At 34.3% G+C, this 26,599-nt stretch overlaps 1 protein-coding gene across 1 annotated transcript in view; it reads left to right on the top strand.

The window, feature by feature from the left end:
• The first annotated feature begins 5,186 nt into the window (after nt 1–5,186).
• The window catches only part of NAALADL2 (N-acetylated alpha-linked acidic dipeptidase like 2), a 977,694-nt gene continuing 956,281 nt past the window's right edge, over nt 5,187–26,599 (top strand). Inside the window, exon 1 of the mRNA XM_030931975.1 lies at nt 5,187–5,356. Coding sequence (XP_030787835.1) covers nt 5,314–5,356 — 43 coding nt within the window. The 5' untranslated portion in view covers nt 5,187–5,313. The remainder of the gene's footprint in view (nt 5,357–26,599) is intronic.

Here is a 26,599-nt window from a genome sequence, read left to right as displayed (position 1 = left end):
GCACTATTCACAATAGCCAACATATGATATGGAATTAATCTAAGTGTCCATCAACAGATGAATGAATAAATGAAATATAGTACTTATACATAATAGAGTATTATTCAACCATAAAAGTGAATGAAGTCGTATCTTTTGCAGCTACATGGATGGAACTGGAGGCCATGATGTTAAATGAAATGAACCAGGCACAGAAAAATAAATATTGCATGTTCTCACTCATGTGAGACATACAAAACATAATTTGAACTTGTGGAGATAGAGAATAGAATGAAGATTACTAGAGGATGTGAAAGGTAGTAGAGAGAAAGGGATAAACGGGATGGTTAATGGGTACAAAACTACAGTTAGATAGAAGGAATAAGATCTAGCGTTTGGTAGCACAATAGGGTGACTGTAGTTAATAGTTTATTGTACATTTCAAAATCATTAAGAGTGAAATTGTAATGATTTTAACACAAAAATTATAAATACTAGATGTGAATGATATCACAATTATGCTAATATCATTACACATTATTTTCTTGTATCAAAATATCACTTTTACCACATACATAGGTACAACCATTGTGTATCCATAATAATTAAGAATAACATTTTTAAAAAATAAAAATGACAAAAAACTTTAAAAGAATAAAATAACAATAAAAGTATAGTATACTAAATACATAACACAGTATCATTGTTTTTATTATCAAATATTATGTACTGTACATAATTGTATGTGCTATGCTTTGTTTTTTTTTGTTTTGTTTTTTTTGAGACGGAGTTTCCCCTTGTTGCCCAGGCTGAAATGTAGTGTCATGGTCTCAGCTCACTCACTGCAACCTCTGCCTCCCAGGTTCAAGTGATTCTCCTGCCTCAGCCTCCCAAGTAGCTGGGACTACAGGCTCCCGCCACCACACCTAGCTAATTTTTGTAGTTTTTAGTAGTTTTAGTAGAGATGGCATTTCACCATGTTGCCCAGGCTGATCTTGAACCTCAGGTGATCCACCTGCCATGGTCTCCCTAAGTGCTAGGATTACAGGTGTGAGTCACTGTGCCCGGCTTGTGCTATACTTTTACATGAGTGGCAGCTTAGTAGCTATTTTTATATCAGCATCAACACAAAACATGTGAGGAATATCTTATGCAAGACATTTTGACAGCTATGATGTTATGACAGCTATGACATTATGACAGTCACGCCATTATGACAGCCACGGCATCCCTAGGTGATAGGAAATTTTTGACTTCATTATAATATTTTGGGACCACCTTTGTTTATGCAGTCCACCATTGATTGAAACATCATTATTCAGTGCATGACGATAGTGTATTAACTTTGTATTCTCTTTCATTTCTTTTCCTGGTTTTGACTTTTATTTTGGAAATTCTCATAATTACCATCATTTCTTATATCCTTCTAACTCTTAATGTTTTGCTCTTGCAGGTAAAACTCCCTACTTTCCCTCATCACTTTTCACTTTTAAGCTTTAGTTTGTTACTTTTCCCTCCTGAAAATTTTCTATCATCTTCTTTGCTACTCTGTGTCTTTCTTTTCTTTGAGACTCTTTTATTCACCCTTTCTGATTATGGTAATTTTATTCATTTTCATAAAACTCATTGAAGGCTCAATGTGTGCTAGGAACTGGGCTAGGTGCCATGAACATGATGAATACTTAAAGTGTCTTTGGCATAACAGATTGCAAGGAGAGAAATATTTATATATATATACACACACACATATATGTATAATATGTATCTCATATATATGAAAGATATGTATATATGTATATATACATATACATGACTATATACATATATATACACATATGAGGGAGAGAAGTAAGAGAGAGAGTGACAGGTTCTCAGTCTGTCACTCAGGCTAGAATGCAGTGGTATGATCATAGCTCACTGCAGCCTGAAACTTCTGGACTCCAGCAATCCTTTCACCTCAGTCTCTTGAGTTTCTGTACTACAGGCACAGCTAATTTTTAAGTAGCTGTACATCATGCCCAGCTAATTTTTGTATTGTTTGTTCAGACAGGATTTTGCTATGTTGACCAGGGTGGTCTTGAACTCTTGGGCTTAAGCAATCCACCCACCTCAGCCTCCCAAAGGGCTGGGATTACAGGTGTGAGCTCCTGTGCCCAGTCTGAGAAATAATTAAGAAATACAGTAGTTTTCCCTAATCCACACTTTGGCTTTCCACAATTTGTTCTCAATGATCATCGTGGTCCAAGAATATTGAATGGAAAATTTTAGAAACAATAAATAAATGTAAAATTGTGCATCATTCTGAGTGGCATGATGAGATCTCATTCTGTCCTGCCCAGAATGTGAATCATCCATCTATCCAGTTTATTCACACTGTAGGTGCCTGTTAGTCACTTAGGATCCATATCAGTTAACAGAGGGACTTTCATGGTATTTTGGTGTGTGTTTTCATCTCTTATGTTACTTAATAATGGTCCCAAAATGCAAGAGTCATGATGCCAGCAATTCAAATATGCCAAAGAGAAGCTGTAAAGTGCTTTCTTTAAGTGAAAAGATGAAAGTTTTGAGTTAATAAGGAAAGAAAAGAAAATTATGTTGAGGTTTCCAAGATCTACTGTAAGAACATATCTTCTATTTGTAAAATTGTGAAGAAGGAAAGAGAAATCTGTGCTAGTGTAGCTGTCACACCTCAGACTGCAAAAGTTACAGCCATGGTGTGTGATAATTGCTTAGTTAAGCTGTAAAAAGACATTCAGTTTGTGGGTGGAAGATATGAACACAAATGTGTTCTGATTGATGTCATTTGGATTTGGTACTGTATGTGGTTCAAGCATCCACTAAGGATCTTGGAATGTATTCCCCTGAGGTTAAGGGGGCCTACTCTACGTATAGTATAATGTGATAAGAGCCATGGTGAAAGGAAAAGTTTAGAACTGTTAACGGGCATCTGGGAGCACAATGAAAGGACCTCAACTCAGACTGAATTCAAGAAGAATTTCTGCATACGAATTCAGCAAAAGGGAGGTGAAGACGTTTTCTAGGCATGTACAAAACTCACCAGGTATGTTAAAAAAAATGTCCTGGAGTACATTTTCCAGGCATGCACAAAGACCCAGAAAGGAGAAAGAAAATATGTGTGTGCATGGCACTTCATTAGTATTGCAACTAGTTCAGTTCTACTGAATCAGTATATATGTTACTTTCTGTGAAGTTACAACCTTTTGACCTTTCTGGTGTTTATATTTTTATGGATTTTGTTATTGTTTGAGAATAGGACTTCTCTATTCTACTTTATTGTAATTTACCACATGCTATAATTCAGCTCATAGATAATGGGTGCTTTATAAATGTTATTGACTAATTTCAGTGCCTGGGGCAGTTCTGTAAATACATTTCCAGGTTTGTCATAATGAGTGAGGATTGATATGTATGTTGGTCCTTTTAAGGGGAAGTAAGAATGTGATGATTACAGTGTTTTACTGGCAAACATTCAAGTTACTCTTGGTAAAGTATGTAGCATTTTATCTATCTATCTATCTATCTATCTATCTATCTATCTATCTATCTATCTATCTATATGAAAAGGGCTATTCTATTCTGGAACAAACCACAACCTGGATTTTAAATCAGAGGCTCCTGACATTATAAAGATAGAATGGGTTTTCAATGGTCCAGCCCCTCATATTACAGATGAAGAAACTGAGACCTAGAGAGGTAATAAATGAAAGAGACAACTCTCAGTTGTGATCAGAACTTTTTAATGTCATGTTTGCCTTTATTTCTAATACTTTTGAGAAAAACTTCTGTTGTTTGCCATTTCTGTTCTTTACACAACTTATATAATCAACTTTTACATTAGTAAATTTTTACATTAGTAAACTAGCATACATAGTATTAATATATAGATTTTTTTCAAATTAAAAAGCAAAGGACTATAAAGAAAGGAGTTTGAGCTTCATATACATATATATACATATATATGTATAACCATAGCCAATATATATATTAGCTGTAGTTAGACTAATAAAAATATGTTTTGTGTATTATAAATGTGAATATAATATATAATTGTTACAATATTATATATATTAAGTATATAATATATAATGCATAAAGTATTAATATATATGAATATAAATATATATTTATATTTATTCATTTATTTACTAGTCTCACTACAGCCAAAGTTAAGGATTTCTAGAGGGAAGAAAGTGGAGATTACTTTTTATTCTAGGTGTCTTATGGGGAACAAAGCTTAAATAAATTGCCTTAATTCTGTGATATCTTTCCTTTTTCACGTACAAATGAATATTTAAAGATACATCTCCAATTTGTTGCTCTTGTTTGCTGGAAATTATTTTTGTTGAGTCACAACAGTTAATCTAAGTTAATATTCACCATGTTTCTATTAAAAAGGCAATGAAAATAACACTAGTCTCTTTTTACAAATGAGGATCTTGAGGCATTTCAAGATTAGGTTGAACAGTTTTTTTAAGGTCTCTCAGTTAATAAGTAGCATAACTGATGTCAGTACATGGTCTGGGATATCAGTGCTACAGTTCAGCATTTATTCTGCTCATCAGAAGAATAAGAGTGAGAGAAGGAAAAAGAAGAAGGGAAAGGAAGAGGAAAATTAGAAATTGCTTTTGTTTATTCTCCATTATTCACAGTGTTTAGCACAGCCATACATTATTGTTTTCAATCTTCATACTAATCATACATACTTAATACATACTAGATAAATTCTATTTTACAGTTTAGGAAACTAAGTTTCAAAGATGTTATATTCTTTGCTTACAGCCACACAGCAAGTATTAGAGATACTCCAAAACTTGTCTTTACACTGCTACACAAAACTGACTCTGAGCTGTTCCTTATTTCCTTATGGTTTAAAAAAATAAATGTTGTATAGTATACTTTAAATTTGATTTCTGTAGGAAGAGTAGATTAGAAACACTCAAAAACAAAGAAACCAAAGTCTGTGAAGCATGGTGTACTGGTAATATCAATGCTCTTTTAGGGGAAAATATGAATATGTTTCTGGACTAAAGTAAAAGTGGAGAATTAAAAGTTGATATCAAAACAGAAACAAAGCAATGTTTTGTGAAGTACACTTTAATAGCCGTACAGTGAATCAAAAGATATGATCTCACGTCATAGTAAAACAGGTCCTGCAAGCCCAGGTAACTCAGGAAGCAGAATGGTAATTATTCACAGAAGAAAGCAGGTAGTATACTGTTACAATACTACAGTAGAAAGTCAGAAGGTCACAGAGCTTGCAGGGTAAGTGACAGGACTTGAAACTGCTTGGCCCTCTTTAAAAAGAAATAAAAAATGGGAGAGACCGAAGCAACTTTACCTAACACATCTTTGCAAGGTAAGTACCAACAGCCTATGAAATGTTCACAATCAGAAACTTAAGCCATGTTGATTACAAAGTCTGTGTGTGTGTGTGTTGCACACACGCATCCCTGCATGCATGTTCAGGTGCCCTGGCCCTGTTTTTAGGATGTTTTTGCGAGTGAGAAAAGAGGTGGAGATTGTTGATTCAGAGGAAGCATGTTTTCTTAATTGTTTACAAAGACTCGGGCAACACAGATTCACAAATTTGTTGGAGGGTATGGAAAGCTTTAGCCTTAATCCCCAGTATAATGTTGAAGAAATGGTATAACCAACTTCCAGTGCATTTTCATGTTGGACCTTTTCCGACATTAACAGAAACTTGATTTTTGTCTCTACCTGTGGAATGTTTATTGGTAATTAAGTTTTGCCATCTCTGGGGTTTACCAGCTAAATTTCCTTGTAATTAATATAACCATTTTTTTAAGATAGAAAACAGGGTCGGGGAGAGCCTATCAGTTTGGAGACTGTGATTTATTTCACAGGTGTTACTTAATCAGATACCTTTGTCCTTTGAAAGGATTGGCTTTGTTGACATTGGCTTGACTAGGCGTCTCTGGTTAGAGGCTTGTTAACAGAAACAAATTTAAGGTTACTCACATTTCACATTTTTGAGTAAGAAAAGTTATTTCTTAAAGAATAAAAAGAAATTAGATATTGAGCCTAATCCACATTTTTTATAGACTTCTAGAATACCATGAGGTCACATAGATCTGCATGATCCTAAAAATATTCACCTATTTTATAGTTAAATTATTGTATTTTTCTTTCATTTCTTTAATCTGTATGTAGCCTGCTTAAGATCCCAGAATCTTTTCTTATCTCTGCATATTTCCTAAAAGTCTTTCTTGAAATACTGTGTAAAATGCTACTCTAAAGCATTTTTAATTTAAAAGATTAATTTTAAAAGTCATGTAATAAATTATATTAAAGAAAAAGAATAAGGTAAAATGATCATTTGGCATAATGAAAATAATTTATTTCTATGTGTCTTATGGTCAAATGGTATTATGTACAAGATTATAACACATTCCTTATTTGTCTCTAATATTTTTCCTTGGAAAGTATATAGGAAGCATCTAGGTTGTTACAGTTGTTCATATGATAATGATTTTACATAAAATGTTTATTACGGTTTGGCAACCACCTAAATAGCCTATCCTAGGCTGTGTGGGTGCATCACCTGTCTATTCAGGGATCAAAATAAACTAAGGAGTAACCAGACCTGTCTCTACTTCCCTCATGATCCCTCTTTGTGTTAGGATCATGGGTAATATTTTTTAATTGAATCCCAGATTGTGTATAATTTTGTTTTTGTTTCTTTTTCTCTGGTGCTTTGTATATATATTATGTTTCTGGTAACACATATGTTTCACTGTGTAGGGATAGCCTTCCCTTTCCCCATCCATATATAAGTATAAAAATACAATTATTTTCAGAGTTATTAATCAGAAAACCATGCATAAAATTTAACATAAGTGCTATCGTTTATAATTTGAATGGTGTGCTTTAAGTTCAAGAACAACGTGCCTAATCTGTAAACCTTTTGTAGTTGGGGAAAACTTGTGAAATCAGTTGTATACTAGGATGTTTTTGTTTGTATATTCTGAAAACTTTTCAATAAAAAATTTATATTATCTTCTGATCTTAATGATGTTTAAATGTATCCTTGGTAGGTCTGTAAATATTTCAGATCTATCTTCTTGGAGTGTTGAAATCCTTCCCTACCAGTTATATTTGCATTAAGAATCTTAAGAGCACCTATTAATCAAGTGAGAGTTAAAAAGAACCGAAGGTAGTTCAGTTGTTGGTTTCATTTCTGGATTTCTCTACATTATAAAGGCAATGAAATGCCTTAACATTTTCCTGTTGTCTGTGTGATACCCTGTCCAAAATCTGAAATTGAGTTTCAAAATGACCAAAGTGAATGAAAAGTTATTTTCTAATGTTCCAATTTCACCTTTGACTTAATGGCATTTATAAAAAATTCTGAGATTCTTTCAAATAATACTGATTCTCAGCTCCACTTACAAACGGATGTTCTTTAGTGGAAATAACTATGTGAAAATAATATGTTTTGTATATTAAACATGTGGATGACTTACGTGTTTTGACTATGAGGATAATATATTATGTAGATTATCACTGGAACTCCATTAGGTGCTTTGAATAATGATTTTCTAAGGCCATGCATCTAGATTTTCTAGATTCACTGAATGATCTCTAATTACAATTTGAAAGGCTAGCCACAGATATTGTCAATGATTATTCATTATAGTGCTTTTTCTGTACATCTCTGACCCAATTTTACTCCCAGGGAGTTAATTGCATGTGCCCTGGTTAGTGGAGCCCATATGCCATTAACATTTAATGTTTCTGGTGGTATTGAGAACCCATTTTTTTTTCTTGAATAAAAGTGAAGTTATTCCAAAGTTATCTTGAGCTATGTGAACAGATTTTAATTAGCTTTTCAAACATAAAAATGAATCTCTTCCTTTCAGTCCCAATGACAAGGTAACCCCAGCAGAGAACTGTGTAAAATTGTCATACATGAAGGTTCATAATGTTCTCAGGATTCATAAAATAAATTATCTAGGTTAGGAGAGAATGCTAGAATTTTTTTCTAAACTTTACAAATATGAGTAAAGTACAAATAATATGGCATAAGGAATAGGGGTGAGTGCTTTCTAAGCATTGTTATTTGCGAAGGAAAGGATCATTTTTCTTGCATAATGTCTGCAAACTCACATGCACCACTGAGTGGCACTCTATCACTCCATCAGCCTGTAATAGGAGTAGAAGGACATGGCTGGGAGATGGGAGGGAGACAGCTCCCTTGCTGGAAGGGAACTACCTGGAATATGCCTTAGGCTAAAGTTTCTTCAGAGGCCATCCTTGAACTTATAAGGGCTACTTATCTCTTCTCTGCCTGGAAGAATGTCCATTTCCTACTTCTCCCAGTATTCTTATTAATAGGCAGGGTGAGTCCTAGTCAGAATTTTAAAATGGGGAAAGAATCTATCAGCATGCAGCTCTGTGCTTCACCTGCTGAGCTCCTCCTACCTCAGGAATCCAGTTCCCATGAGCTTTTAACATGTTCTTTCTCTCCTTTTCATATTTAGTCGAAATATATTCAAGGCCACTTTCCTCTTTGGAAAGAATATGATATACTAATTGGCCCTTGAGATTAATTGGAAAAAAAAAAAAGTATTTCTAAGTTTAATGCTGGGACAATCTTGTGAGAGGAGGCATCTTTGAGTTAGGCCTCCCCTGGGCTGTTGAATACACTTGGCACTCATGCTGCCTACCGGCTGCTTGGATGTTTTGAGTGTTTCTAATAATAGCTCTCCTTCTTAGTTCAGTTCTTCTTAGTTCTTTAGCTCTAGGATACCCCTACTCTAAAGGCTACAAAACAGTAGAACTCTGGGGGAAGATGTTCCAAGTACAGAAGAGTTGGCTGGACCCTGAGGAATACAGAGCTAACTCTAGCTAGCCATCAGCAGGAGGAGAGAACTCTTCAACCCACTGAAGGAGAATTTGATTGTCAGAGTTAGGAAAAAATAATCTTCAGAAAATTAACATTTTTGAGCTAGAAGATAGAGAGTCTCAAGTCCAGTGTTTTTACTTTGTAGAGTAACAGAGATCCTATGAAGCTAGGAAAATTGTTTTCAGTTTCACAGAAGCCATTGCCAGAGGCCACGTCTCTAGCCTGGTGCTCAAAACTGCTTTTGCTGCAGTTTTACAGAAGAATTTGGTGCATTATTTTCTAGAGCAATTTGCTTTCCTATTTCTAATGGAGAAAGCAGTCTTATTAATGTTTTCCATATTGATGTCTTTTAGTTTATATATTTATGGTCTTGAAAGCATTGTTGAGTATTCAGTGAGCTTATTATGGAACCTGTCCATCCAGGCTTGGGTTTTCTCTTTACTAAACAAAAGTTACATTAGCTTGTAAGACATTTAGTTAATTTTCATTACACTAGGAGAAGTTGCCTTGTAAGTTCATAGGCACATGTGTGGAATGTTTCTTCATAATAGAGTCATTGTTTAGAAATGATACTAATTCTATTTAAAATAAGTAAAAGAAAAAAAAAATTCTAGGCAGAAGGAGACTTAGTGTCTGTACTTCCAAGTTGGAGCCTGAGGATAATAGTACTTTGTCCTCCAACCTGTTATACTGGTTTGGTGTGCATGCTTACTTTCTGTGGTGGGAAAAATATCTCTGTATTCATCATCGTAACCCATGACTGTCAGTGCTTTGAAATCTTTCTGATGCCACAAAGAGGACTAACCAGTGTGTGACTCTTCCTTCCAAGCCTACAGAACTTTAATAGCATTTTCAATTAACAGAAGTGCAAGGAGCTCTTGTTGGACCTGTGTTCCATGAGGAAGGCTTTCACTAGCCCTTCATGATAGGTTCAAACACTCGAAGACCTGACGAATTTCAGAGTTGACTTTTAGATATTGAGGTAACAGGGTGTCTTGGAGTTGAAATTTCCAGAATCTTTGCTGGGAAAGTCTCATAGTCTCAAAACAAAATCAAGCAAATTTGGAGCAAAGGAAGTTGCTGAAAATGTCAAGGCGTGAAATCCAAGGTGAGTCTGACCCAAAAGAGTGAGTTAGGCAAAGGTGCATGTGAAAAGGGCTGAGTACTTTTTCCAGGTACAAGAGAGTGTCTTTGCAGCAGGCAAAAGAGATTAGGAAAACAAAATCTGAAGTAAAGCATAAGAAATAGTTAATGAAAGCAACCTAACTGAGCTTAGGAGCTAATATTTTCTTTGTCTTTCTAAGTGGAAGTGGAATCTTTACCTTATTAGAAATAAGATGGCAAGCAGCGTACTTGAATAGAACATGAGATAAAGGTGGTTAATGATGTGGTACTTAGTTAAAACCTGCTGTTGGAGGAAAAGCCAATTCTTAAACACTTTGAAATATAGAGCTTGTTCCTGGAGTTTGTTTAATCTCCTTTGATTTAAATAATATTTTATGGTACTGAAATTGTTTCAAAGGGAAACATTTTACATTTCAATTAAAGTCACTGTGGAATCTTCTTGAAGAAAAGGTGATACATACCTACAGGATGACTTGATTGTCTATACATTATTATTAATCATGCAATAAAAACTTTTCCATCTATTTAAAAGTTTGAATCCATCTTTGAATTTCTCTTTGAACAAAAGATGCAGTAATAATCTGAAGATTATAAGTATATAAATGTAATTATTACTTTGTATTCTATTCTCTGGATTTTGGAAGGAGTTTAAATAAATTTAGCTAATTGAGTAGGACAGTAAGCCAACCTTCTTTGTATCACATTTTTTGGGGGGGAGTCCTATGAACCAAACATGTACTTGATTTATTATTGGAAAGTATTAGACTTGATATATCAGTGAAGGAATAACAGGTGACTGCAAAGACTGCAAAGAAAATGTTATTAGGATGACAATACACAAAAGGGCATTGAGCTTCAGTTGATCCCCTGAGCTTCTAATTACTCTTCAGGAAAAGTATGTGTAAATAGTTTTATTTGACAATGCTATTTTGTTGCTCTGGTGATAGATATGTTTAACCATCTGCACAGCTGAACACTTTGGGAGGCTCTTTCATAAATGATTTCTGTAATTTATATTGAAATGTAATTTACCTGTCTCTTTAAACCCTTGATGAGTGTAATGCAGGTTGTATATTATTTCCCAAAAAATAAAAAATAAAGTTATAAAATCCTACCGACTAAAAAAGTCAAAAGAGAAATACTTTGAAAAGCCAACTGCTAAATTTAATGTAGTTTATAATGAACATGCAAAAGGTATGCACGTACGCTTGTTAAACCATACAATCAACTTTGCTGTATGACTTGAAACTTCAGTGAAAGATTCATTTTGAGATCTGATTAAACTGCTGAAATCCATTCTATCTCTTGATTCCTTTCTTCTCTGAAAAGTAAGCCCCTTTGAAAACAGGTCATGAGAAGAGAGGAATGAAGGATTACTGTACTTTATCTTCCTCTTTATTTATAACCTTTAATGCAATCATAGACCAGCATATCTTCCATTAAACTACTGATAAATCTTGAAAATTTATCCATCACATCCACATTTCTTGGAGGGATCTTTCAGAGATGGAGAAATACACTGCCTCAAAAGGTAGATTTTGCTTCCACTCTTGCTGATTCTTGGTATTGTTATAATACAGGGATGTAAATAAGAAATTATAGAGGAATCTAGGAATTTGCAGAGGGCTTCATAGAGGAGAGATGATTTGAACTTTCCCTAGTGGTTTTGATAAACTAGAATAAGTGGCCAGAAGGAAAAAAGCCTTCACTGGTCAAAAGAACAGGCAAGACAAAGCATGGAAATTGTATCTATTTATGTATTTACTTGCTTTATTTTCTCCTGTCCTTGGAAACAGAGGATTTTTCAAAATTCTCTACTTTGCAATAGGCTATAAATAAACAAACGTAATAGAAATAAGGTTAAGACAATATAACAGTTAAAATTTGTACATAAAATATATGCCAGAACGTGCTGAAAAACTGTCAAACAGGTCACAAATTTGCTTTTAAGCTTCCTAGCAGCCAAAAGAAAATAATAAATTGTTTTTCACGTTTATGTTGTTCAAATTATATAGAAACATACCAGTCATTCAACAGATGCACAGATTTATTGATAGAGATGATGATAGAGACTGAAATCATTTCTATAGATGATAAGAGACAGGCCTCACTAGAAGAGAACATTTTTATTAGAAAACAGTAAGCATTAAATTTAAAATTGTTATAGAGAGAAGGAAAATAGTGTTATATGACTCATGTAAGAATATTGACATAGATGATTTTCTTTTGAGTTCCTAAAACTGTTGCACTATGCTGCCATATATTTGTCACAAAAACATTTCTGTAGAAAAAAACTTCAAACCTCTAGTAAATCTAAAAATAGAAAGGAAAATCATGGAAGAATAATTAAAAATATAGATTGTATAAGATCTATGTATTTACGTGATTTAAATATTTACACTGCTTAAATTTCAGAATAAAAATAGATTCTTTTAAAATTTAGGCTTCTATATATATGCTCAAGTGTCTGTTCCAGAGTTCCTAATAAATTTTATGTAGGTGTTTTGCATTAATTTTGGTTAATGAAGGGTTCAGTGCAGTCACTATGGCAGATTTGGGGAAGAGGAGAATAGAGATAAGAATAAAGAAGAGCATATGGGCATTGATAATAATGACTTTATAACCTTCAGATGCAATGAAGTAATTAGGTTGCCTAGAAATTATTTTATATGTAAGTAAATAGGAATTTGGAGAAAAAAATTAAGAAAATATTAATGTGTTTATTCTTGACTCTGATTTCTGATCAGTTTTAGGATCATATTTTATATTTTTTTTCCAGTTTACAATTTGACCTATACAAATTTATTTGGGGCATCATTTTTCTTTTCTAGATTAGAAAACCCATAACATTGTCTATATTTCTATGAAATACTTAGTAATTACTAAATCATATTTATCAATATATGTTGCTTAGTAACATAATCTACAATAACGTTGGTATATAGGTAATAGAATATTCTGGAAAAGGGGTCTATGCAAAATGCATTTAACTAAATTGATTAGTTAATAGTTTATCTTCATAATCACAAAAATAAAAAAGGGGAAAGAACTAGTAAATTGGGTACAGTTTAAGGCAGAAACTTACTAAGCTTATTTAAATCTCACAATGTTGGCCTTCTGCTTTCTTCCAACAAACACACCAAGCTGATCCCCTATTAATAGTTACATGTTTTGGTTGTTTCTGCTGAACTTCCTATATTATGTTCCTTCTTGTCATTCAGTTATCAGATTAAATATCTCCAGCCTCCCAGACTAAGCTAGCCAGCCTCTGTCTTAATGTGTGATTTTTAATTCTTTTAATACATCACCATAAACCATATTCCTTTTTGATATATTTGTTTATTGCCTATTTCACTGCAATAAAATGTTCTCTTCCTGAGATGAAAGGCCGTGGCTGACTTGTTTATTGCTGTATTTCTAGTGTGTAGATACATAACTAACATATACTGTGTTTTCACAAGTTTAATATGCTCAGAAAAAAACAAGCATAAAATGCACAATCTTATTCCTATGTGTCTATGCAATTTACATTTATTCTAACATGAAAATTAGTTGAGCATAAAGTAGCAGCATTTAACATGATCAGTACAAAACAAAATAAAACAAGAAGCTTTAACTAAAAGAACCATTAGCAAATAAAAAATTTTCTCAAATTGAAACAGACCTTTTTTCAAGAAGAATACTGGTTGGCATAGAGTCTCTTTATTCTGAGATTGGAAACAGTGCACTGTTATTCAAAATTAGATAATTTGTTTCTCTTCATTTTCTCTAGTTCTGTGTTACAGTGACTCTGGTTGGATTACCTAGATGAGCACTCAGATAATCTAAGAATGCAAAGGCAAGTAACAAATTAAACTTACAGCAGCAGAATTTAAGGAGATAAGCTCATGAAAGAGTAAAAAGGTTGGTTTTTGTTGGTAACCAGAGGCTAATTTGAAAGGATTCAGACATAATGCTAAGGTACTAGGTTTGATGGATGGCTGTGCATCTAATATAATTACATCTAGAAAAGTTGTGAGGGGTAAAAGGATATTTTGGAAGAAGGAGAAATATAATGCTTTTACCTTTGGATAAATTGCATTTGTGATAACAGTGAGGTATCTAAATACTAATGTATTCATTTAGTATGGTTTATTTTACATGATTGTTTTAGATATGGAGGATATGGCTCCTGCCTTTGATGAATTCTCAGTTCTTTGGGAAATATAGTGATGTGCTTATTTATATTTGTATATAGTAGGCATATGCTCCTTATTGGGTAATTGTGAAAATTAAAAACATAAATTTGCCAAACACTTGGAGCAGTCCATGGCACATAGTTTACACTTCATAAATGTTTTTCTGTTGCCACAATCCTCACCACCATCATTTTAATTTTAAACCTCATCCGTAGTGTTATCCATCATCATAGTAATGATGAGCTGAATTTATGTGATTATGGTGGGATTTGAAGAAAGAATTTGGGAGACACTTAAGGTTAAATTGGTGTTTGCTTGTACTAAATGAGGAAGAATGAAGAGACTGTGAAAACTTGATTTCTTGCTTGGATGACAGCAAGAATTGTATCCTTAACTGATTTAGAGAATGTACGGTAGGGAACCGTTTAGGGAATAGAAATATAGTGAGACTGCTTTAAAACAATTATTCTAAACTATAATTGCATATTTTGATGAAAATGTCTAGGACTTAAATTGTAAAATTGAGACTAGACTTTGGGAGAGAGAGAGAACTAGGATGGAAATAAAGCTTTAGAAATTATTAAGGCAGAAATGGTGTATGACATTGTGAATAGGTGAGATTATACAAAAATGGATGGTAGAAGAAGAAGACAAGAAAAATGATAATGGAATATAAAGTCTGAGCAGAAATAAAAGAAAATGAGATGAGTCCATGGGAGAGAGAGAAGACAAAGATGACAGAGTTTTCAGAGGAATTCATGCTGGGAATTTCTATGTCAAATGAGAAGTATTAAAGGGCAGAATACTCAAATAGCAAGGATTTGGTAAATCAAGCCTGGAACTAAGGTAAGAAATTCGAAAAAATACAACTGGAGAATCACTGGGAATGAGGTGAAAGGAGAAGATGAAATTACAGAGTATAATTTTAAGAAGCTTAAAACAGTAAAAATCCTATCATAAAGCCCGGGAAATAATCATGCTTTGGAAGTGGAAGAAAGAAGAGTGGAAAAAAGAGGTAGTTACACCACAACAGTTCTATGAGATAAATATAATTTTCCCTTTTCACAAATGGAAACTGAATTTCAGTGAAGGAAAGAATGAAAGTGGTCAAATAGAAGAAGTGTGGCTGAAGAAGTTGAGGACTGGATTCCTAGGGTAACTTTAAAGAGTATAAATGCAGATTTATCTTTCTGGAAGGAAAAATATGGGTGAGTGTAATGAGAAATTGGCTGGATTACAGAGAGTGGGTAATGGAGCTCTTGCCAGATGGATCTTTGAAGCAAAGGATGAGTTTATTTGGGTAAGAGTTAAGGTGGAGCTGTGTGTGGAGTGATGAATCCATGAAAGATAAATAAAAAGATTGGCTAGCCACAGCTGCAGTGACGTTATGCAAGATACAGTATCAGTGAATGTGGAAAAGCACTAGGAAAAAAATAAAATGCACTTTGGGAGGCCAAGGCGGGTGGATCACCTGAGGTCAGGGATTTGAGACCAGCCTAGGTCAACATGATGCAACCGATTCTACTAAAAATACAAAATTAGCTGGGTGTGGTGGCTCATGCCTGTAATTCCAGCTACTTGGTAGGCTGAGGCAGGATAATCACTTGAACCTGGGAGGCGGAGGTTCCAGTGAGCCGAAATTACGCCATTGCACGGCAGCCTGGGCAACAAGAGCGACAAAACTCCATCTGAAAAAAAAAAAAAAAAAAAAAGCAGCCTGATTATAAAGTCAGTTTTCACAGAAATGTGAGTGAGTTTGTGGAAGTGTGTGTGTATAAGTGTGTGCATGTGCATGTGTTATCGGCATGTTTGCGTTTTAGGTAGACATTGTTATTCTGGAATATTCAGTCTTCATTGTGTGATACCACCCCCAAAATCCTACTTCAGCCGGTTATCTGCAGATTGTATGCCACTGGACTATAACAGAACTAGAAGAGAAAGTACATGTCATTACCAACCCACAGCCTTTGAAAAACAATGGAACACTCATGCTCCATTGCCCATACATTTTGATAGTGGTATATTCTATGTAACATTAGGAAAGCATCCATATATACCACTGGCCATATAGTATGAATGTGATATACCTATGAGACTGAAATGATGAGGACCTACTTTCATTTGACTCTATTTGAAGAAGGCAAAATAAGGTTGGTATTAGTGTTTACCCACTGAAATATGTCAAGACATTCTGATAATCTGTGATTGACATTAGAGTTCGTGTCATTATGTTGTTATTAAGATCACCAATAATAATGAAAAAAATAAAAAAAACGCAATTAGGCATTTACTAAATGCCACTGAGGGGGAGAGCTAGGATTTAAATCAAGGAGAATCTGAATCAATTGTTTCTTGACCACTATATTTTACAGGTGTCCACTTTAAAGGAGCTACTTAAAAAAAGTAGAATTTTCCAGGAGAGTACTTTAAATATTTACCATTTGTATCCATATGCAAAAATTACTGACTTAAATTTTATTATTGAAAAAAATAATATTTTATTCACAGTCCTTTTTATAGCTGATGTATCTGCTTTTCTATAGACACTGCATTTTATAAAAATTCATGTAACTTCATGTACAACATAGTGCTTTCTATTTTGATGCATCATGATTCCTCTTTTCCTACCTGCCCTCACACTCTTGTGATATTTCCATCATACCTACATTCCAGGCACTTTTATTGAAGGTGATAAAACTCTGAACAAGTAGTTGAAAGTAAATGGGTTCTACTAAATTCAAGAATGTTTTGACCATTAACCTTCAGTTTGAAGTTTTAGGTGACCAAAAACTGGTATAAAGAAATATAGATTTACCTCTATAAAATACATGTTGAAGATGTTTTTAAACAATTGATGCTTTGCTGATGCAAAGGATATTTCCTCTTCAGTGTTTCTAACTTAACAAATTACATGTAAAAGCCATAAACTCCTTTGTATCATCCATAAACATAATAAAAAATGTTACACCACATAACTTTGAATTAGTCAGTAATTCTAGGCTTAGCCTTAGGGTTTGAAGAGAAAATTATTCTTGTTACACATTTTAATTATGCTATAAACTTTGGGAAATAGCTATTGATCTTCAGCATCTGGTGTCAGAAAGTTGTTTCTTTCTCGTTCTGTAGCCAGTGAAATTTTGCCACATAGGCTAAACATGAAGGATTATTATTTTTTAAAAATTGAGTAACTTAAGTGTTAGGAAACAAAAGATTATCTTCTCTATACATCTTTCTGCTGAAAACTAGAAACATACATCTGAGCTAAGAAATATACTAACTTGGCGGGGCACAGTGGCTTACGGCTATAATCCCAGCATTTTGGGAGGCTGAGGTGGGTGGATCACCAGGGGTCAGAAGTTCAAGGCCAGCCTGGCCAACATGGCGAAACCCTGTCTCTACTAAAAATATAAAAGTTAGCTGGGCATGGTGGTGCATGCCTGTAGTCCCAGCTACTCAGGAGGCTGAGGCAGGAGAATCACTTGAACCTGGGAGGTGGAGGTTGCATTGAGTCGAGATTGTACCACTGCATTCCAGCCTGGGCGACAGAGCCAGACTCTGTCTCAAAATAAATAAATAATGATAATAAATATATACCTTGTTTTAAGAAAAAGGAGAATATTATCCCCAGTGCTACTCTTGATGATCTTTAATATTTTAATATAGAAATAAGGGAGCCTAAGCAGAAAATCTTTTTTGAAATTACAGGCTTTAAGGTTCTTCAAAGCTTATATGAAATGATGAAGATTGTGATTTTCGTTTTGGAGCCACTATTTCACAAATTTTCATACTTGAAGTAGTAATATGGGCAAAAACCTCATGCTGTTAAGATTAAGCAGATATTCTAACATCTGTGATGCTGATTATGATAAGAGTAGCTACTAACTGGTGAACTATTCTTAGGGGATAGATATTACTATAGACATTTTACAGATATGGCCATATTTAAGAGTCACATCCACACATGAAAATGGCCCTTCATTTCTCCATTTTACAGAAGGGTCTGTGAGGTTAAGTAACTTACTCAGGATGATGCAGAAACTAGGTGGCAGAGCCGGGATTCAAACTGTCTGACTCATATAATGGCGGTTTACTTGAATAGAGATAGGCTCCTTCAGTTGCCATTTTTGGCAAGTTGGAAACTGAAAAGCATTTCACTGAAGTAGATTCATATTTAAATTTAAACATGCTAAATTTTGTATTATGCCTTTGTTCATCCAACAAATATTTATTGAAATATGATTATGTAGCAGGCATAGTGTTAGTAAGTGCTGAAGCTAAGCTAAATTCAAGGAGACAGGGATCCTAGCCACTCATAGGTTACCAAGGGAAACATTACACTGTAATGCGAAAAAGGAAAAACAAATGTATTCATCTCTACTCACACACACACACACATACATTTCATGTAGCTTCAGGTTTCTCTGATAAATATTCTGAAATTCCTCCTTGAATTTTCAGTACCTAATTAAAGGTATGCTAGTTTCCGTTTGATACTGCGATACCTTGTTTGTGAGTGTGGATAACAGTGGCCTTTGTAACTCCAGTCATTCATTAAAGATGCTATTTTGAAAGCATTGTCTGGGAGTTTATATTGACTTTTCTTGCAACTGGGTATCCCCAACCTCCTCACAGTGAGAACTAATGAATATAATTTTCACCCATTTCTTCTCCACCCATTTCTTCTTAACCTACAATGCAATTAAACCCAGTGGTTAAAGAATCTGTTGAGCATTTCATGTATGCAATATGCTAATAGTAGCTCTGGATGTAATGGCTTGCATTAATCTATTTAACTTAGTTTTATGCAATGAATTAAAGTAAAACTCACTCTCTCTGTCTCTCTGTCTCTCTCTCTCTCTGTGTGTGTACATGTCTATCTATTTATTTATTTATTTATTTATTTATTTATTTATTTATTTATTTATTTTAGATGGAGTCTCACTCTGTTGCCCAGGCTGGAGGGCAGTGGCGCAATTTTAGCTCACTGCAACCTCCGCCTCCCGGGTTCAAGCAGTTCTTCTGCCTCAGCCTCCTGAGTAGCTGGGATTACAGGTGCACATCAGCATGCCCAGCTAGGTTTTGTATTCTTAATAGAGATGAGGTTTCACTGTTCTGGCGGGGCTGGTCTTGAGCTCCTGACCTTGTGATCCTCCCACCTTGGCCTCCCAAAGTCCTGGGATTACAGACATAAGCCTTCATGCCTGGCTACTTTTTGTAAAAAAGTACAAGCATATATATTTAGGGTTATGTAGAATAATGTGCCTTTGCCAGTTTAGTGCTTTTGAACATACATCAGTCATGGAATTTAGGTCTGATTGAAAGTTTACATTTTGAATAAGTGAAATCTGGGAAGCCTATTGTATGCCAGGTCCTTATCCTGGGAATTGTATTTAAGTCACCTCATTTCACTCTCACAACAACATCTAAAGAAACTACTAACTTTTCATTATAATATTCGTGCATGCCATTCTGTTTGGAAGGAAACATATGGAAAGAGGGAAATTTAAGCAGAGTAGGTGATACTTGCTTCCTCCACAATGAATAAAGAATTCTGCGGTCAAATAAATTAAAAGATATTTCAAGAATAAGAAACCAGTTGTACAAAGGCATGCTGGCATGACTAGTGTGTCTGGAGAATTTTGAACATTAGTTAATGATATATGCCCAACAAACATTAAGTTACTGGAGTGCTGTTTTTCCTGAGCTGGCATAATACAAGCCTCCAGCCCACTGATTACAATGGGGTTATAAGGCTAACAAAATTTTAAACAGAGTGGATGGTAGTATGCTGTTTTTACTTCATCTTGGTACATGAGTACTATATAGTTAAGGCTTTGTGCCTGTTCACCAGATGGCACGTGAGTACATGTGCACATGTTGTAGATGTTATCCACATTTTCAGTGAACCGCTTTTGTGGAATGCTTCAAATTCTCATCATGAATTTACTGCTATATGAGAACAGAATATCAATGCTTCTTGACTACAGTCTCCCTTACTGATACTTAATGTGTCAAGTTAAAATACTTGCATAGTGGACAATAAGGCAGCATGGGGATTTCCTATCCCTATTTCCTGCCAAATTGACAGGTTGCATTGCAGCAGGTGCACAATAATGTGATTAAGAATGTAAGGGCTGACAAAACATGTGTGATGTGACTGCAGGCATTTTATGTGAGTGACATGTCATGGCAAGTATTGGCCTCAAGAGATTATACTTGGGGCTCGAGGGTGTGAGGGCGATCTATACGTGTGTAAAAGCATCATTGAGAAGGTGAGTACTAAGAAAAAATAACCTTGACTGGGAGTCTTTACATAAATGAAGTACATTGCAATTCAAGGTATATTTTTTGTTACTCAAATATTTTACAAATGTCCTATTTTTATGAGCAGATGAAATTCATATATGTCTTGAATAGTGTGATTATTTGACTGCTGAGCAACTCATTAAGCTGCCAGGACATTGAGAATCTGCTTTGTTAAAATTCCTGGTAGATGCTCACACCGCTAATCCTAGCACTTTGGGAGGGTGAGGAGGAAGGATCCTTTGAGCCCAGGAGTTGGAGACTAGCCTGGCAACATAGTGAGACCTTATCTTTACAAAAACAAAAAAATTAGATGGACGTGGTGGCATGCACCCATAGTCCCAGCTGTTTGGGGACTGAGGTGGGAGGATTGCTTGAGCCCAGAAGGTCAAGGCTGCAGTGAGCTATGATTGCACCACTGCACTCCAGCCTGAGTGACAAAGTAAGACCCTGTATCAAAAAAAAAAAAAAAAAAAAAAAAAAAAAAAAAAAAAAAAAAAAATCATGATTGGTGAAAAAAATACAATATCATTTTGTCATCCAATTTATTTAATGAGCACATTTAGTCCAAGTTATCAACCTCTCCAATTCTAGGATTTCTGACTTATTTTACATGTAAGAAAATAAACAATATTAATGTCATTGCATTTATTAATTTTCAGAAATGATAAAGCAGGAGTGAAAAGAGTAGACTTTGAAGGGTAGATAAAGTAGTTGTTCACGATGTACACACATGCACACACACACGTTTGCAAAGAAATACAAGAGAAATATGGACTTCTAGTAACCATTCCATGAACCACTAGTTGACAGACCCCAGATTAAGAATTTTTGTGTTTATGTACCTTTTTTAACAGACAGAGTTCATAGATTTTATCAGATTTTCAGAGTAATCAACAATCTCAACAGCATTAAAATGTTTTCTAAAGTTCTTTCTATATCTAAAATTGTGTAATTAACTTTATATCCTAATACATTCCTGTTGAAACGTATTTGCTTTTCTCCAGAGAAACAGAAATATATCTTATTTTCTAAGAAAGAAAAAAAATGTGTGCCTCTTAATTTATCACTAAAATAACTAAAATTTGTGGTTATAACATTGTAACAAAAATAATTTTTGGCATTTTTTGATCAGCATTTAAAAGCAATCTTAAAGTAATATCTTGCTGGTAATGATTAAGGTAGAATGTTATTTGCCTATTTTTCATTTTACATGGACCATTAAAGCCAAATGTGAGAGTGATAAGTGATTAGGAGAAATGAAAAATAACTCAATCATGCTTATAGTAATAATTTAATTTTTAAAAATTTCCTATTATGAGTAATCAACTTAAAACATAGATAAAAGTGAAACCTTGTGTTTTTTTTTGTTTTTTATTTTAGGGAAAACTAAATTGTGTATTTCAAGAATTATATAAAAACAATATTTCAACCAAGTTTATTTCTATCATATCTATTGTAATGTACAATATATATTCATTTTATGTGATCAGATGTTAATAACAAATAATCTTGGACTGTAGCAGCATAATACATTTTGCACAAAATACAATAAAAATCTTGTCTCTTTGTTACTATATATACAAAGCTAGGAAAGGATAGTGAATAGGATCTGAACTCTTATTCTAAGACTCCATAAGAGCAAAACAGAGAGACAGGACCCGGGAGGCGGAGCTTGCAGTGCGCTGAGATTGGCCACTGCACTCCAGCCTGGGCGACAGAACCAGACTCCGTCTCAAAAAAAAAAAAAAAAAAAGAGAGAGAGAGAGAGATACAGGACCCATTGAAAAAATGGTGAAGTTGTTGATATTTTCTTTGTTTGTTTTTTACTCTTCAACTTGTTAGCTACATTTCCTTTCTTCCCTGGCTAACCATCCTCTAGCTCTTTCCCCCTCTGTCCCTCCCACCACATAACCTTCTTATAATACTTTGACCTAAAATGAACCAACAAAATTGTTCACAGTAAATGTTTATAAAATATTTGTAATGGTAGAATTATAAGCATAGGTAGGAGATACAGTTTTGTGTGATATCATCTGCTCTGTGTCCTTCAAAAATATTACTAGAAGACAACTGTCAAAATTTAGAGTTCATATTATTCCACCCTCCTCTTTAAGTTTTCCTCATTTACTAGGTAACACCAGAAATTCCACAGAGTGGTAATCTTTGTAGCTAAATGGATTCTTTTGGCTTTGTTAATGATTTATTATCCTTGTCTGTTATATTGAATTTCAACAGCCATCTTTTGAGAGATAGCACATAGAGGAGGAATTTGTGACAGGGATATTTCTTGTGTTCTGTCTTAGTTGACTTGGGATGCTATAACAAAATACCATAGATTAGATGGTTTAAACAATAGATATTTACTTTCCACCATTCCGGAAGCTGGGATATTCAAGATTAAGGTATTAGCAAATGCAGATTTGGTGAGGCCTCTCGTTCTGGCTTGCAGATGGCTACCTTCTTGAATTTTTCTCACACGGCCAGGAGAGAAAGCACTGGGCTTTCTTCTTCTTTTTATAAAACGTGAATCTCATTATGAGGGCCACGACTGGAAGGCCTTATCTCAACCTAATTATCAGCAAAAGGTCTCAGGCTTAAATACTATCACATTTAGCTTAGCCAGCTGAAACTGCTTAAAATTGCAAAATATGAATTTTGGGGGGAGACAAACATTCAGTCCATAAGATGTGCTATTCTAAGAAGCTACTGAGATGCTTACCTTTTAGGTCTATTTTCATATATTTTACATCTATGTAGATATCGATGCACAAAACTTTAGATCTCAGTAATTCAGTACTGATGGTTAACAAACTTATGAAGTTAGTTTGTGTATCCTTAGGGATTAAAGTGATCCTTCAGTTATCTTTAATTGAGGCCTTCTTTCATAAATCAGCATGTGAAATAGATAGACATTACTTCAGTCTCCGTTCAATTCTCAATTATCCCTATTTCAGGCATTCAGAAAAGGCTCTCACATCTCTCCCATACCCCCAAATCCAGCAACAAAGAAAACCATCATTTTAAATATAACCACTTAGTTCCAGGAATTTTATTAACTTTTAACTTTGATTTTTAGGATTCATTTGAGTTTTACCTACTCAGTATTAAAAATACAGCTTCCTTAGGTTAAAGAGTCATAACTATTAGTGTCTATAGCGCTCTTAAAGTATTTGAAGACAGGTGATGTAGAATATGGATCAGGGAGAAGCAGTAAGACCAATGGATAGCAGCTAGAAATCAAAAGACTTTATTTAGCTGAATGTAAGGAAGGATTTTTGCATAGGTTAAAGTTGGTATGATTTTTCCTCATAAGAAAAATAGAAACTCACTATCATAAGACAGTGAATTCCTTACAAACAATTATAGCCCAGCATAAGTGGAGTAACTGGTTAGGGGTAATATAGTGGAGACTCATGTAGCTAGAGATAGTGACTTTTTAGGATACTTCCAAAACCAGGGTGTACTTAAATATTAGCTTTCTATGTATATATTTGGCAGAAAATGAACTTAACAAAGAAAACAAAGTGATATCCATGGACCTCTAAAATTTGGTTACATCGTGTCTGATTTTGAAATAGCTTTTCAATTAACTTTAAATATATAATATAGTGAATATATAGGCACAATCTATCAAGACCTTTGAAAACAAGCAAATTTCATAAAGTATTTTGAGAAAAAACACATATCTATGATTAGACACGACGTTTAAACTGAGTGTGTAGTAAATTATTGATTGCCAAATTGAGAACTCAGATGAAAGATTCCTATATATTAGTTAATGCACTTTTTTCCAGAATATTTTTTTTCTCCACCTCAATGAGTCTACTCAATGGGATTTGGCCAACCTGTTGAATCATTGTCCTACAACAAAACGCATGGCCTAGCCAACTAGAACTACCTAAAATGGCATGAGAGAATATGTAGCTTTGAAGAATCCAAACCATTGCAAACTCCTACATATTTTGGTTTTGGCTTTCAAAACTACCTTAATTTAAGCAAAACCTTAATCCCAGGTTTTGCTTCCTGGGATTACATTTCTTTTGTTGCTCTGCACCTAATGTCTATGATTGTTTAATCCATTTATGGAGATGAAATGATTCTCAATCCCTTTTGAATTTTTTTCTTGTTGGCACTGAGCTCAATATCTGTTCTGCCACTCTTTTCTATTTGCCCCTGTACACTGCAGCAAGGATAGGTTAATTCTGGTTTCCTATAGCCCCCACCCCTTCTGCTGTTCATTAAAGACATCATATTTGATATCTGACTTTTTTTCATACCTCAGAAGATATTTGAGATTAAAAAATCCAGTTAAATTGAAAAGGGGCCATGTGATTATTTGTCTTTTAAAACAATAATAATAAAAAGAATATGTACAGTGAAGAAGAGGATGCAATATGTCCACACCATGCATTCTTACAGGCTTTTATTGGCCTTGAATACGTGTATAAAATTCTATATTACTGTCTTTCTTCAATCTCAGAAAGCATATTTAGCTAAAGTTATTTTAGGTAGCCCTACATAAGAAAAAATTTATAGCTTTCCCAGTATAAGACAAGCCAAAACAACATTGTATTTTTCAATGTTATACAAGCTTAACTAGCCTTCCAGTGCAGAAGTTGAGCTTTCAAGGTATTTTTTTCTTACCCAGATATCTACCTTTATATATGTAGATTATTAATCTTAGTTAATGGGGCATGGAGAATAAGATAAATCTACTTTACTAAGAAACGCCTTGACTGCAGACTACAGACAGTTTTAATTGCAAAGATGAAGAAGAAACCTAATTTTGCTCCCTCTTAGTTTTGCCAAAGCCAAATTTCCTAGTTTATCCCCTTCATTGTAGATTGGCACAATGCTATCTCCAATTTAAAAGCAGAAAGAATTCGGTTCCTTATGTTCAATGACTTTGTCTTTAATATACATATTCTTAAGTGTCTCTGGTTATGGCCTCAAAACATACATTTTTAAAAAAACTTTTATTGTTATTTTTTCTATGGAGGTAAATGCTTCATTCATAATTTTGAAAGGTAAATTATTTTTCCTTTCATATGATTTGGATTTCAATGTATTAGATTTTAATACATAGAACAATCTATTTTGTATAAGCACTTGGTTCAAAAGAATTAAAAATCAACATTTATAACTTCAAGTGAATGAGATATTCATAATTTTTTTTGGCCTCACTACTCATTTCCTAAACTACAGTCCCATTTTTCTTACTCCTCTTTGTAGCAAAACTCCTTTAAATAATTGTCCTTATTTCTTCCCTCATATTTTATCTGAAGCCCATTTTCTTCAGGCATTTGCTCCAACTATACCCAACGCTTCTCTTATTCGCATTACTAATTACCTTCGTTTTCTCAAATTTATTAGTAAATTCTCAATCCTTATCCTGCTTGGTCTATGAGCAACATTTGACAGTATTGGTCACTTCATTCTCCCTGTATCCCTGGCCTTAGAGTACCATGCTGTCTTGCTTTGCCCCTAATTTACTAGTCACTCCTTGTCAATGTCCTTTGCTGTTTTACCCACTTACACCTGCTCTCTTAATATTGGAGTGCCCCTGGGCTCAACCATGATCCTCTCTGGCTTCCACTCCTCCCTCATGACATATCAGCTCTATGTCAATGATTCTTAACTCTCCATTTCAGTCCTGGCCATTCTTGGAACCTTAGAGTCCTATGACCAATTATATACTCAACATATCTACCTGGATATGATTAAACGTCTCAAACTATGCTATACTTCTGATAGTCTCTCCCAAACCTATTCTGGCATTGCACATCAAAGTTGGAAGTAACTCGTTTCCAGTTGCTCAGCCTAAAAACAAAACAAAACAAAACAAAAAACAAAAACAAGCAAAAACAAAAACCATAAAATTCTACCCTTCTTTGCAGCCTATATTTAGTCCATTTGGAAATGCAATATCTCTGTCTTCAGATACATCCAGATTTTGATTTATTTTCTTCACTTTCACTAATGCCATCTGGTCTTGATTGCCATCATCTCTGGTTTGAAATATCTGACTAGTCTTCTCATGGATTACCTTACTTCTACCCTTGCATCTTTCAACACAGACATGATAACCATCTTAGAAAATGACTGAAGTGCTTCTACTTTAGGG

Source organism: Rhinopithecus roxellana, chromosome 1 (assembly GCF_007565055.1).
Source record: "Rhinopithecus roxellana isolate Shanxi Qingling chromosome 1, ASM756505v1, whole genome shotgun sequence".
Taxonomy (NCBI): Eukaryota; Metazoa; Chordata; class Mammalia; order Primates; family Cercopithecidae; genus Rhinopithecus; species Rhinopithecus roxellana.
Note: the sequence above shows the minus strand (reverse complement) of the source record. Positions and strands in the feature narration are given on the sequence as shown.